This window comes from Crotalus tigris, unplaced genomic scaffold (assembly GCF_016545835.1).
Source record: "Crotalus tigris isolate CLP2741 ecotype Arizona unplaced genomic scaffold, ASM1654583v1 scf7180000018371.15429387391:27106975, whole genome shotgun sequence".
NCBI lineage: Eukaryota > Metazoa > Chordata > Lepidosauria > Squamata > Viperidae > Crotalus > Crotalus tigris.
Window position 1 is genome coordinate 3458729 of NW_024096970.1, and position 14956 is coordinate 3473684.

Consider the following 14956-nt stretch of genomic DNA (forward strand, 5'->3'; position numbering starts at 1 on the left):
TTTCACCCTTTAAGGCAAAGGGCACTCTGCGTGGCTTGATTCTAATGGGGGCTATGGCTGGGTCTAGCCTCAGAGAAATAGGAAGGCCTTTGTAGGAGCCAAGTTCTGGACTAAACACATCTGCAAACTCCTTGCAGACCCCAGCCAGGCCTGTTGTTTGCACGCTGTGTATTCCAGTCACCTGAATTCCCAGGGCCTCAAACCAGTCGAGTCCAATGAGACTTGTACGGTCTCCGCAACCACAACTACATCTAGTAGCCCCTCAAAATTCCTACGCTGCACCTTGAGTTTGGCCTCCTCCCTCACGTTGACTCTGGAATTTTGGAAATCTGTGAGGATGAGGTTTGATGGCCTGAGTTTCACCCATAGGCAGCTTCTGCTGCAGACCTTGTTAAAGATGTCTAGGGAGATGATCAATAGAGCAGACCCAGTGTCCAGCTCCATCAACAAGGGGACCCCTTGCAACTTCACATCAATGTGAAGCTTCTTCCTAAGTGGCCTGTGGACCCCCACTCTAAAAACGCTCCTATGTGACGTGCAGAAGCCCACCCTGTTCTGGTTGGGGACCCTGGTACCTTTGTGAGGCAATTCTTCTGAGTAACGTTCCTTCTGGCGACCCAAATAGACGGAGGCAATGTGGCCTTGCCTCCCACAGACCCTGCAGATGGCGGAGCAAAAACGGCAGTCTGCGCGGCGATGGCGGCCTCCACACCTGATGCACCGAGGGGATGATGCTGGCTGGGCCTTCCCTCCGTGAGGCCTTCTCCCTGGAGTCTGATGCAGCTGGTCCACTTCCAATTCTGGATCCTGTTTGGATTCTTCGTGAGCGACCTCTTGATGGACGGTGGCTGGAACTTGAGGGGGCTTGGCAAGCCGCAAGACCTTCACAGCTCCGCCTGCTGCTTCTTCGGCTGAAACTTCCCTCAGGGCATCTTGGAACGTGAGGCCTTCCTTCACGAAGAGCTTCTGCTGCAACTCCCGGCTTCACAGACCACAGACCAGCCGATCCCTAAGTCTCTCCTCCAAGTCTTTGAATTCACAGGGCCTAGCTGCTTGTCGCAAGGCCGCAACAAACTCTGCTGCAGACTCACCAGGCCTCTGATCCCTCTGCTCGAACGCATGTCGCCAGGCAATCACTGAGAGCTTGGGTTCAAAATGCTCTCGAAGCATCCTCTTCAATTCTGTGTAGGTGATTGATTCCAGTGGTGCTGGGGCGACCAGATTCTCCGCAATCTTGAAGGTCTCTTGCCCACCCACACACAGCAGCGTGGCAACTTTGAGGTCATCTTCACAAATTTGATTCACCTGGAGGTAGTTCTCCACCCGGGTCACGTACGAGCTCTAGTGTTCTGGGTGAGCTGTGTCAAATTCTGAAAGCCGGCCTATCTTTGCCATTGTTTCAGCCCAGGAACTTCGTCCATGCCTCTTGCTGCAAGGATTGAGAAGGAGCCCCCTTTTCTGAGCTCACCTCCAGCGTCTCAGTGCTGGCAGGCTAAGTCAATCTCCAGGAGCCACACTTCTCTGAGCTTCAAGCCCCCTGTGGTGAGTCAGCTTGGCTTCTTAATCTGTTTGCCTTGCAAGCATCCCATCCTAGTCGCCAATGTTCTGTTTCAAGAAAAGAGGTATTGAGACGAAGCAATGAGTTCCAACAGTCTCTTTTATTGCAACACCAACAGAACAGGTTTTAAAATGGTGTGGCCCCCTTTTATAGCCCCCCTGCACAATACCTTGCTGGCCAATCATTGTAAAGGCTGGAAGCAGCCTTTCTTGTCCCGGACATCCACGTGGTCTGCCCGGGCCAATCGCTGCAGCCTGTGCCTGTTGGCCCAGGACATAACACAAACCCTCACTTGTAAAAACCAAAGTCTGCAGATCTAAGGAGGAGGAGAAAGAAAGATACACATTACTACCATTTGTTCCCAAACAAAACAGCTTCCTGTAAAAACTTGCCTGTTTTTTTTTTCATTGATACCGGGGAACCAAAAAGCAAAAGAGTCTGAGTGCTATACAGGTAGCCTTTGATTTACAATACAACCAGAACTGGAATTTCCCTGTTAAAGTCACTGTGGTCATAAGTTGAGTTGCCTGCCTTTACAATCATTTTTACAATAGTCATGAAGTGAATCCAACTTCCCTAATGGGCATTTTTTTGCTGTAAAGTGGCAATAAAGCTCACAAATGTATTTGATGTCACTGCAGGACATTGCAACTGGTCATAAATGCGAACAAGTTGCCAAACATCTGAATTGTAATCACATGACTGCAGATGTGGCGTGGTGTGAGGTATAAGTACAGGTTCTAAGTCACTTTTTCCAAGTCTGTGGTAACTTTAAACCGATGTTAAACAAATGGTCATAAACTGAAGCTACCTGTACTGCAGCCTTCTGATAGAAAAAACCCTACTAGATTCTTTAAGTGCTACTACGAAAAGGAAAGAAGAAAACAACACACACATTCTCTTTCCAGATAAGTAATGTCTGCCAGGCACAGAAACGGAATAAAAAATAGTAAGTCAAAGAAATAAGAATATGAGACTGAAAAAATGAAAAGGAAATATATGTATACCTAAGTCATTCGTCATGTTTCTCCATATTTTTTTTAAAGAAAAAAATAATTTCTGAAAATAGCTATTAAGTAGTAAAGTTAAAACTGGTTTATTTCCTTTCAAACTTGAGACCTCACATTCTGGGCAAAGCGCGGTACTACTGTAGTGTGGTAGGGTCACAAAACATGCCAAGAACTAAACCATGCTTTTCAAACCACATGGCTAATTTCGTACAATCTGTTATGCCAAAACAACACAAGCTAGAATATGATTTTGAGTGGAATACAAACATGGTCAATGACTGTACAGACATGATTTGATTGTAAAGGTAGAAGTGCCAAGAGTGTGATGAAACTCATGGGATTCAGGTTCCAGTGAAGCTAGTATCAATTTGTACATGTGCTACTCATTTTGCTTCCATGTTTATATCAATCTGAACAGCATGAATAGTCCCACTAAGATCACTTCCAATTCAGTATATTTACAGACATGTTTATACTTGACATTTCAGTCTCTATATGTACAAACCATCAAACAAAATGTTTAAAAAGACAGCCATAATAAAAATGTAAGCACAGCCAAACAAATGGAAAGCAGAATTAAAATAGCAGTCATTCAGTAGAGAAATATTCCCAAATTCTCAAGCAACTTTGCTTGCCACCTAATAGCCAATTAAATCATAATCAAATGAAATCCCTAGGGAAAAAATGTCAGGCCATTGGCCATGGGGGCATTTAAATAACCATCCATGAAGACAGGCCAAGAGAAAACCGCAGACTTCTGTGATGTCCAAGCAGACCACAGCCAAGCTAAATATCTGCAGACTGAATCCATATACTGCACAAAATAAGTTAATTATAATTAACTGACTAGGTTAGGTTCATGCAGTATAACTCATAACCATGATTTAATAAACAAAGGCCTAGTCCCTAGAACAGCCTGAGCCAATGGCAAATAAAACAAACCAAATTATGGCTTAGAAAGTATGCATCAATCAAGCTTGAGCATATTTTAAAGCGGCATGAACTGTATTTTGAAGAGGCAATGTTAGTGAGAACAAAATAGAGCAAAAAGATTCTCCTCAGATGCCCTCCTGAGTAGCATATCTTAAGGCCGTGGTGGCGAACCTATGGCACGCGTGCCACAGGTGGCACGCAGAGCCCTCTCTGTGGGGACACACACCATCGCCCCAGTCCTAGGCCTTCAGCTTGGTTTTATAAAACCTTTTCGCTTTAGGTCTCCACCACCGTGTGCAAAAAAAAAAAAAGGTTCAATCAGGAAAAAAAAAGATCTCACAAAGTTGGAATTGATTGATTGAACTTTTTAGTCCCACCCAGATTGCCATTACCACCGCAGCCACTCAATGGGCCACGCCCATCCGGCACCCGACGATACATAAGTGGGTTTTGAGTTGCAATCTGGGCACTCCGTCTCTAAAAGGTTCGCCATCACTGTCTTAAGGTAAACTCTCCTTCTGTTTGAAAAAATCCAGGTGACTTTGCAGATATGTTCACATACATTTTATTTATTTATTTATGAGACTTATATACCGCTTTAAGTGCAAGCACTCTCTAACCGGTGTACACCAATAAGCAATGTATATATATATTTACATTGCCCCCAACAATCTGGGTCCTCATTTTACCTACCCCGGAAGGATGGAAGGCTGAGTCAACCTTGAGCCGGTGAGATTTGAACCGCTGACCTGCTGAACACAGTCAGCTAAAGTGGCCTGCAGTACTGCACTCTAACTGCTGCGCCACCTCGGCTCATTTCTTAGCAAAAGTATGAATGTCATTTACTAGTACCTTCTGGATAGTTTGTTTTTTAAACTTCCCAATTCAGCCTACAGCTCTAGGATTTATCCAGTGGTCCCAATCTAAGTACCATTCTGCTTAACTTGATCAACCATAGGCTGCCATATACTTGGCCCAACTCCTTTTCAACACTATAATTTGAAGAGGTAGAAATAGGTTTAGTCTATATTGCTTAAAAAGCTGGAAGCCAAACATTATGTATAGCTGTTAACAGTTATTTTTTACCCACTAACTTAACGTACAGTTTGCCTCCTGTGAGAAGAAATGATCCTAAATTCTTGCAGGTGACCTTTGACCTGCAGTATAATTTCAATAACTTTTCAAAGAAACCCAAAGGGGGTGTTTCTCCCTACTTTTATCACAACTCTTGCAACCATCAGCACGGGGCAGTCTCCTCGTATTACTCCAAAAAAGGGAGGGGAACCACAAATGAGATGCCAACACACCCAGGATGATTCTTTGTTCTTTGTTTTATGGAAGTATTGACACCACTATATAGAAAAAAATGGGAATTGCTTTGTAACATCAAATGAAGACAGATCACAAAAAGTAATGAAGACAGCACTATTTATCATCCCCCAAAAATGAACAACATGATGGAACGTGAACGCCCAACACATTCTCTTCTGGATGTCCTTCTCTAATCTCTAGATACCAGGATGTGTGTGTGTGTGGGGGAGAGAGTAACGAAGATTGAAATTGATAGATCAGGGAGGGGGTTGAAAGATGAAGGGGCCTCTGTATGGTTTCAAAAGTTAAGTCTTAAAGCATAATCAGGAAATGGCACTCTCCCCCCCCCCCACGAACTACCATTCTCCTGGTGCAGTATCTAAACGAGGTGCATATAGTTGGTTCAGCTTTAGGCCCTGGGCAGGGGGGAAACCCAAGGCCCAGCCAGCCAGCAATTCAGGGCAACTGAGGTGGATTTCGGCTGCAGGCACCTGAGCTCGCACGTTTCCCTGCGAGGCTTTTGTCTCTCAGAGGCCCTCGATCCCACGTGATCCGCACAGCCTGGCATGAGGTGATGTGCATCCTTCTGCCATCTGATCTGCGGCCTGGAGGAAGAATGCTCTGTCATCTCACAGACTTGCGTGCACACGCAACAGGAGGACGCTGTTTCCCAGCCAACTCTTCTTCCTCGCCTCCACCCCGGGACGCGCCACCGCTCTTCGTCTCCCATTTCGCCTCCTCCCCTCTTTCCTGAGTGCCAAGGGAAGGTCAAGTTACGGCCCGGCTCCCTGCCTACGACCTGCTTCGCCCGCTTTGCTCCCTCTTTTATCACCCGACCAGCTGACAACTTCGAGCCCCTCCTGGCTCGCCTGCGATAAAAGCGCCTAGGATAAAAGCCCGCTACGCTAGAAAAGCCGCGGAATTAGCCAAAACCCAACTCATCCAAGCTGCGCGCTTTTTCTCCCGGGCGCCGGCCAAAAGGCTCCCTCCGTCTCCCTCCCCCCCTCGGCCACCAGATCCCACTCGGGATGAATTGTACTCGATTGTTTATTGTTTTGTAGTGGGCGGGGGAGGGATGAATTGGCCGGCCAATCACCGGCGCCGCATTATAAGATCGACGGCAGTTTGCGAGCTCGGCGAAAGGAGGGCGGGGTCCGCTGGTCACGCGCTTAGTTAGAGAATGACATCATCGCTTAGCGCGCGGCAACCGAGCTTGGTGGCCGGGGCGGGCCCGATAGGCGGGGCTTGCGGTGGCGGGAGGAAGGACCTCGAAGTTCGGGGAGGGAGGCGGGAGGAGGCGTGCGAGGCGGGGCTTCAGCGAATGGGGTTGGCTCGCGAGTCGCACGGGGAGTCGCTCTCCCGCTCTCTCTCTCGCGCGCGCGCGTCGCGTGGGAAACCTTCCGCTGTCGGGTGGGACCCCGCTTGGTGAACTCCCCCTGCAAGCCTCCGAGCGGGGGGGAAGAGCACGAGAAGGCGCGTTTCTACCCCAAGGCCCACGGCTGAAGATCTTCCCGCCGAGTTCCTCGGAAGGCGACTCTGCCCTTGACTTGGGCAGGCTTTCCCCGCTTCTGTCTCTGCCTGTGAACCACCAGCGGAAGAAAGTTAGAGGCTAGTAACAGGGGGAGGCGTCAGTAGCGCCGAGATTGGCCCTTCAAATTAGTCTTCCGCCAATGATCGCTTCCCCAGCCTGTCGCTTGCCTGCCCCAAGCGCGAAGACTTGCACGGATGTTTTTGCGAGGGTTTCGGGATCCTGGGCGTCTGTCATGCTGTGCCTTTGGCGAAGCTTTAACTTCGCTGCTTTCAAAGCGCCAAGGCAAAACGGAGCGCCTTCTAATTGGTGTATAAAATATTTGGATTATGCAGGGCGCTAATAGTTAATAAATATGCCGCAATCGGGCATTAATCAAAGATGATTGTTCCTATTTAAGCGTGAGCAAACTGAGGCTGGATCTGGTTTGGTCACTTGTGCAAGGTCACATAGGTGGTATTGCACAAAGCAAGACACAGCATAGTATACGTTTCCTCGTCTAGGAGACTGGCTGCCACCTGGTCCTTTCCCCCCACCCCAAAGAAGCAGGTCAATTACATAGTAAAAGCTTTGGCTACAGACACTGTCCCATCTTTTCCTCTAAGCACAGTTCGCATAAGGCAGTCTAAATAAAAAAAAGGAGGCTCACAGTGTTTTTAAGAGGCCTTTTAACCTTCCTTACTTCAGATGAATGTAACAAATGCTACAAATACAACAGACCTAAAAGCTCAAGTGTGTAATCTCATCATCCATAAGTTGACTTCACAAAATATATGTGGAGTGAAATATTTGTAAAACGAATATTTTACCAGTCTATTTTAGAAAAAAGGCTAGCCAAATCATAGCCCTTCTCTGTATAGATTGCGGAAGTGAAATTTAATGTTCTAAGTATTCTTATTCCTCTGTTTTCATCTGAATGGATAAAAGATTAAATATTGAAATCTTAAAATGAATCGGGAAGGGAGATCTCTGCAACCCAATTCTATCCCTCATCTAGACTAAATTGCATCTAATCATTCTTTAATCAGCTACAATAAGAAGCAGTTTATGTGCAACTGTGGTAGAAAACAATTCCTTTCAGTAATTGGCCAACAGCACTATTGTGAATAATTTCTAAAAATCATTACTTGGGAATTTTACTGGTGCAATTTTCTTGGGGATTGCAAATCTATTCAGCCTCTCCCAGCCATCTTCTAACTAAAGTTGTAGTGCTTATCAGAAAAACTGGGTCAGTCCATAATATCAGGCTGTCAAATATTTGAGTGATTAAAAACAGGAAAACCCCTGAAGGGCAATTAGCCAACACAGTCATATTGGCCTGAGACAAGAGATGAAAGCAGTGTAGTAGGGTTTGCCTTCCTGTGTCCCTCCCTCCATGCCATTCTTGCTTTTATTTCTATGGTACTTAATGATTGCAACATGTTATACTTAGCCCTGATTTACTGAATAAATTACAGTTGGTTTATTCAAATAAACCACATTATGACTTGGATGATTCAGGCTTCCATCTCTTCTGGCCTGTCCAATCATTGCATTACTGTGCTCTTCACCCATTCTTGAATTGCCACAAAACATGCCAGTGTAAAATCTGCTCTTACTGTTGTCAATCCCTAGATTACCTCTATCTCCCTTTATCCCCCAGCCCACTTGGGAGATATAGTCAAAGTAGTGTGAAATGAAGACACCAAAAGATAGCAGAACAGAAATAACTCCAGACAAGAAGGAGGCAGGCTCTGCCATCATTATTTAACTAGCTGAACCCTGTAAAGTTGAAAAATATAATTGAACACTTGATGGAGGAGGGATAATATGTGAATTTAACAAAAATAGGGAAACTAGCAGATAAGCAAAAAAAAAAGTTCAGGATTTCACAGTTTCTGGACATTACAATGAAGTACAACAGGGTGGCTATTTCATTAAAAAGTAAAATGCTCACAAATGCCCATTTCAGAATACTGTTAGAATGTGCCCTCTTTTCCCTAAAAAAAAAAAAAGATGGATGTCGTGCTCCTGCTGGAGAGAAATTGATTTGAAAAATGGCATTTCAACATTCCCAGATGGAAAGTGGTAACAGAATAGAAGAGAAAGGACTGTGGTGGAAATTGGCTAGTGACCAGAGGAGAAGAATCTGCGTACTCCCAAAAGATATTTGTCAAACATGCCCACAACAATAAAACTAATGTTACTGTACTTCTAAGATGGGTGCCAGATGACATGATACAGATTTTACACATATTGAAGCTTGGTGGAGTAATGTTGGTTTAAAGGGGGAAAATGTGCTACTTAAATATCGTTAGATAGAGAATATATCTATGGCCAGTGTCTTATTAAGCAGGAAAATTGAGATTGTCAAAGGGCCTCATAGTTACATTGCAGGTAGGACCAAAACCACCCCATATTTCCATCCCCTCTTTCAAAGAGTTGTAGATTTCCTCCTCCCCTCTTGCGCAGAAATACAATAGCTGCTTTACTGAACACATATTGCTTAGGCATTGGACAAAATTTGTCTAGTAATAATTGAATTGTGTTTGACTACCTCTGCACCAGTTCTATCTGGAGAGCAATGAGTGCTGTGATTTAGTGTGTATATTTTTGACTATATATTTGCCACTCTTCCAAGTTAATTGTTCATGCCATCATTTTGCAGCACAGAAATGTGAACAGGTTACCTATCTTGTTGACCCTTCATTATTTGTATATTTGTATATCTATGTCATATATCCTGTTATATAATCTTTTCAATCCTTTCTAGTGGAAAGCCTTATTGAAGTCATTTTTGGGGGGGGGTGTTCAGAAGTTCTTTATACTCCCTTCTTTGTCTCATTAGGGATGTGTGTCTGTGTGTGTGTGCAAGGACACATATTCTATTTTTGTTCTTTGTTTTGGTTAATGTATAATCTTTCTTCAAGAGGGCACTAGAGGTGGCCCTTGGCTCCAAATTTAACCAGTTGGTTTAATGCTTCCATCACAGTAATGACAAACTTTATCTCAGTGGCACTAACACCTTGTCCAAGACCTTGAATAAAATCTGTGCTCTATAGCTGGAAAATTCTTGATTCCATCACCTAGCTGCCATTTCCTTTGGAATAGTTCCATTTTTCTCCCAGTTCTTTGGAAGATGCTGTGGGAGACTATGAACAAAACCAATATAAGGTTATTGTAAAAGAATATTTTTTCCACAATTTTGAAAGGGCTGTTGGTTTTTAGTATTCCTCAGATTACTTCTAATTTTGAAAAACAAATGGTGAGGAGGAAAGTATCAAATTCTACCTTCAACAGATGAAGAGATTGTAGAACATAGAATAGTGTAGGATAGTGGAAAGCTCATGCAAGTCACTGTTTAGGTTTATAGTATATTCCATCCAAGAGCTGAAAGCAGTGAAAAGACTGTTTCTCTTCCTCCGTATAACAGCTCCATGGGATAGGTTGGGGTGGGAGAACACTGCTGGACCCAAGTGAAATTCTATAGGCAAACATGTTCCTGAACTGGGCCTCCCCTTTGTCAATCCAACGCCTTAATCACCATACCAAACTGGTGTATTTATAATATCACTTCTGTTTATTATTGCATTATTTGGACTGTGATACAATCTGTGCTTATTCAAGATAGCTACATTGTTTTCTATGCACATGAAATTTAACCACCTTCATAAACTCCCCTGTTCTATGTCAATAAAGGAGATAGTTCTGAACACACATTAATTTACAAGTAAATTATCAGCAGTTGGTGGGAATTTTGATGACAGAAATGTATATCTATGGGATTTTGTTATTAGATAATAAATACCCGGAGAATTACAAGTCTAATGGGAACTTGCAAAACCTTATCAAGTTTAAAAAACTTGAATACCACAGTAACAGTTACACTCAGGGCTTTTTTTTGTCATGGAACGTCCAGAATGGAGTTTCGACACCTTTTTTGGATGGAACCTTGTAGGGTAGGCAAGGCGGGTTGTATGACATGTGTGAGTTCCAGCACCCTTTTTTTTTTTTTTTTTTTTTACAAAAAAAGCACTGGTTACACTAAATGTCAATTAAAGTTGGCATGCATATGCATTCCCATGAAAGATAGTACCTGCTGCCAGCTGGATACATGGCATATTTTAACAGACAAAGCTAACTCTGAATGATGTTTGGACTTTCCCCTCTGTGAAATGATCTCCACCAATCCACGAGTAGCCAGAACATGAAATTTACTGTCTGCATTACTAATCCCTGTCTTGCCTATAGCCTCTGTTTTACATCCCTGAATTTCCTCCAGAGTAAGAGGTGGGACAAAGCTAAGATTTTATACTGTATGTGTTGAAACTGCCAACAGACAACAGCAATGATGGGCAAAGGAAAAGAAATGGCTTTAGCCTTAGTACCAATAAGAATGTCTCAAGGTTGTCTCATGGATAAAGTAGGGAAGAGATAGAGGTTATATCATGAGGATGCAATTAAAAAAAAGTTGCCAGGACATATTTTCCCAGTGGATAGGTGTAAGAAAAAGTAGGAAAAATGCCTTTTTCGGGGTTTCGTTGTTGTATCCACAATGTATTGTTTAAACTATCCATTCGTTGCCAAGTGTGCCCTAGGTGCATTGAAATCTTCCATAATCCCTATCTAACATCTGAAATCCAACATATCTGGAGCAGTGGTGGGTTTCAGCCAGTTTGCACCACTTTGGCAGAACCAGTAGCTAATTTTTTGTTGCCCAGGCCCAGAATGGACTTCTGGAAGCAGCATCCACACAGAGAATGGGTTGTTCACATATTTGAATCCCACCACTGATCTGGAGGTATCATATTGGGGCAAGCTATTTTAAGAAGAACATTTTCTAAATGAAACATCCCCTTGGGAAGGGAGTTTAATCTTTAAAAATAATAAAAACAAAACATTTTATAGTTTTAAGAAAGTCAAGTGAAATCTATTGGCAGATTCATAACTACCTTTCTTCCATTTAAGCCTCTGATATTTTTCAAAAATATCAGGAAGTAGAAAAAGTTAAATATGTTTTAACTAGGTCATGGGTGTCAAACTCACTGGATCACATGACGTGTCGTGATGTATCACAACTTTTTTTGCATTGCTGGAGCTGGGGTGGGTGTGGCCTCCGTATGATGCAACCAGCCATGGGCTGGCACTTTGACACCCCTGAAGTAGGATCTTCAAAAGATATGTAAACTGCACTGGAGACTTTAGCCCAATTGGATGCATGCATTCTCAGAGGTAAGAAGTAAACATATCTATTAAATATCCAAAAACTAGAGTTAATCACTAGTAATTACATATGAGACTGTGCTCTTGAAAATGATATCTTAGATTTCTGATTATTTAAAATACATAGTAAAAAAAACTCACCTAGAAACTTCACCAGAACACACATTAATAATATTGTGATCTAGTTTTATTAATAAAATATTCTAATGAAATCTAAGGTCCAGCTTTAGTGGCTGAAAGATTGGAGCTGATGTGATTTGCCAAAATAAGGTGTGTTCATATGTTTCTGTAGGAGGTGTGATAATGTGTAATATTTTCCCACTAAAAGTAAAGATAGGTCATGGTTATGCAAAATGTAATTGCCTAGCCAGTTGTGTTTATGCATATTTCATGACCTTATGATGTTCTAAAGTTTTCATACAGTTTGATTTTATAGTGATTTGGTACTTGGCAATTAACCTCCCCACCCCAGGCATTCTGAGTGTAATTGTTCAAGAAAAATATGCAGGGGAATAGGTAGAATATCATATTTCTATAAGAAAGCCTTCCCCACTGGGGCCTTCTGTATGCTAAGACTTTACTGCCAACGTAGTCTTAGCAGAAAAGCTTGCCTGGCTCCACATTTGCAGTCACACCATTCACTAGTAATTTTGAAATTCTATACCAGCAATAAATCAAGATATCTCACTAAAAGGTGGAAATTGAAAATGCATGTCTAAACTTTATCTACCAATTAACAAAGACGGTGTTACAATTTCGTAGTTAAAGTGGCCTAGTCCTTTTGATTGGCTACATCTATGGCTTACACATCTTACAAATGGCTCAATAGAACATACAGTAGTGGAAAGCTCTTAACAGTTACCAATTTCAAAAAGAAAAGGCACTTATGTTTTTCCAACCCACCCAGGCTTCGTATAAAACGAGAAAACTGCAAAATTTTGCTCGCTATTCTGATATAGGACAGAGCGATCAACATGTACCGCAGGGTTCTACGTGTTCTAAAAGTCTCTTCTAAAGTCAGGGAAATAGAGAAAAAAAAGCGAAATATAATGCCGAAGAACCGTAGAGATACGTCTTTTTTTTTTAAACTGCAATCGAGAAAATTGATTTTTGGAATGTATTTTTAAATGCGTTCCTCTTTATGCCCAGGTTTCTGGTTGCAACATCGTACATGGCTAGTTCAATATTAACAGTGATTTGCTGGCGGGGGAAGAATTAAAGATGCGCCGAGAACGAAGGCAAGTCTGCTAATCGACCCTCAGCTACCCGGGCGGTGTGTAGTAACTGAGAGCTAGAGCTCTCGCCTCTTCGCCCGCCTCCTTTGTGGGCGGGGATCAGCTGCGATGGGGTTAGGTTGCGTCTCCCTGCGTGTGTCTATAACTTTGTGTTGCCGCTCCTGGATGTTAGGAGAAGGAATGTGGAAGTCGGTGGAGGGGAGGGCGACAGGTTGCTTGAGGGAACGGCAGCAGCTCCAGCGTTTCTCTCCCGCCGCTGCTTCGCCGCTTGCTTTCTCCCTGGGGAGGGAGCCTTCTCCCATCGGTGGGATTTTTCTCATTTTAATGCTTCTTCTGCTACTTAAAGTGGAACGACTCGGGAACGGCTCCAAAATCAAGAATCCTGCAGTAGCGGGAGCAGCGGCAGAATCGGCGCCTCGTTTTCCTCCCGTGCATTTGGAGCTGGATTTTCTGCCGCCCCAGCGGGTTCGGGTTTAAGCTTCGCCTCGGAGACTGGCGCTTCTCGCTTGCTCTTTCGTTCGCCTGCTTGACCACTCGCCCTGCCTTTTTGCCGACGCTTTTTTAAATGACTTGAGTGGAGGGGGAGGGGGGGGGAAACTGTCAAGATGGCAGCAGCGGCGGCAGCAGCAGCGAGGAGGTTATGAATGTGGTGGTGCCGATGCTGGAACAAAACCTCGGGAGGCTGCGGAGGACTTGGGTTTTCGGACCTGTTGGAAGATCGGCGATTTGACTTGTTTGAATTCTCCGCGTCACTTTCTTTTACGCCGAGGAAGAGGATTTAAAAGAAGGCGAAGGGAACCGACAGGCGTTTTAAGTTTCCTCTCTTAGTTAAAAAGACTGGCTCTCTTACCGCCCTACGCCGCTTTCGGATTTCTTTTTTTCCTTTTTTCGGAGGAAGAAGAAGAGGGATCGCAAATGGGGCAGCCGCGATCGGATGGGTGTTAAGGCTTCGGTGCTCTCCGTGAAGGCGTTGGGAAGTCGGTGACGGAAGGACTTGCAAAGACCGAAGGCGTCCGCCAAACCAGCAACCGAGAGACTGGCGAACATCTCTTTTTTTAAATTAAAAAAAAAAAATGATGCGGGGGGTCGCGGGAATGGGGTCTCTTTAATAGCTACAGAGCGATGCTATTGGAGGACTCCAGCGCGTAGCGAAAGATAAACAAACGCGCGGGCGCAGAGCCGCGGTTTGCTTCCAGCCCCGCCGTCTTTGGAAATGCTTCCCAAATTGGTCAGCCTCAAAGGGCAGCGAAAAGAGAGCTGACCTGGAACCGGGGGGCTCCCGGATCGCTTCCCGATCGCCTTAGAACTTTTCCTTTCTCCGGCGGGGGAGGCGAGAGGTAGCGGGCAGGAAGGAGGCAGCCGGACCTTTAATGGGGAGCGGCGTGCTTGCTCGAGCTCGCTAATCTCTGCCAGGAGCTGGGCGAGGAGAGGGGACCGGAGCGCGGTGGATCGGGTTCCCGTCTGACAGCGGGAAGGACAGAAGGGTCGCCTCAAAAGCGGGGGGAGGCCAAGATGGCTGAGGTGTCTCCCCCCGCGCCCTTGTCCCCTCTGGACGTGGAGCTGGACCCGGAGTTCGAGCCCCAGAGCCGTCCTCGCTCCTGTACGTGGCCCCTGCAAAGGCCCGAGCTCCAAACGAGTCCGGCCAAGCCCTCGGGAGACGCGACCGCCGACGACGCCTCCATGATTCCCGAGGAGGACGACGACGCTGACGACGAGGAGCAAGGGTGCACCTCAACCGCCACCGTCCCCGTCGGCGCCGGCGAGGCTCTTGCTTCGGAGGACACGGTCCGCCTGCTGGTTCCCTTCTCCGGATTGCCCGGTGAGGGGTCTGGCGCGGGCAGCTCTGCGTTGACCGGCGGGCAGCAGCCTCAGCCAGTGGCGGCGGGCACGGCGGCCGCTCCGCGAAAATGTTCGTCCCGGAGAAACGCGTGGGGCAACTTATCGTACGCGGACCTGATCACCCGCGCCATTCAGAGCTCGCCGGAGAAGCGCCTCACCCTGTCCCAAATCTACGAGTGGATGGTGCGCTGCGTGCCCTACTTCAAGGATAAGGGCGACAGCAACAGCTCGGCAGGCTGGAAGGTAAGCGGGGACTGCGAAAAAAAAAAAAAGAACTTGGTAGGGGCGCATGAAAGGGTGGCCGGTGTTTTCCGAAAGGAATGGACGCGTGGATCGTCCA

The 14956-nt window shown here is 45.3% G+C and overlaps 1 protein-coding gene across 2 annotated transcripts in view; it reads left to right on the plus strand.

The window, feature by feature from the left end:
• Nucleotides 1-12595: 12595 nt before the first annotated feature.
• The window catches only part of FOXO3 (forkhead box O3), a 142773-nt gene continuing 140412 nt past the window's right edge, over nt 12596-14956 (plus strand). The window contains exon 1 of one of the 2 annotated variants that reach the window (XM_039351147.1): nt 12596-14859. In XM_039351147.1, coding sequence (XP_039207081.1) covers nt 14290-14859 — 570 coding nt within the window. In that variant the 5' untranslated portion in view covers nt 12596-14289. The remainder of the gene's footprint in view (nt 14860-14956) is intronic. The other variant, XM_039351148.1, reaches the window with a different exon arrangement.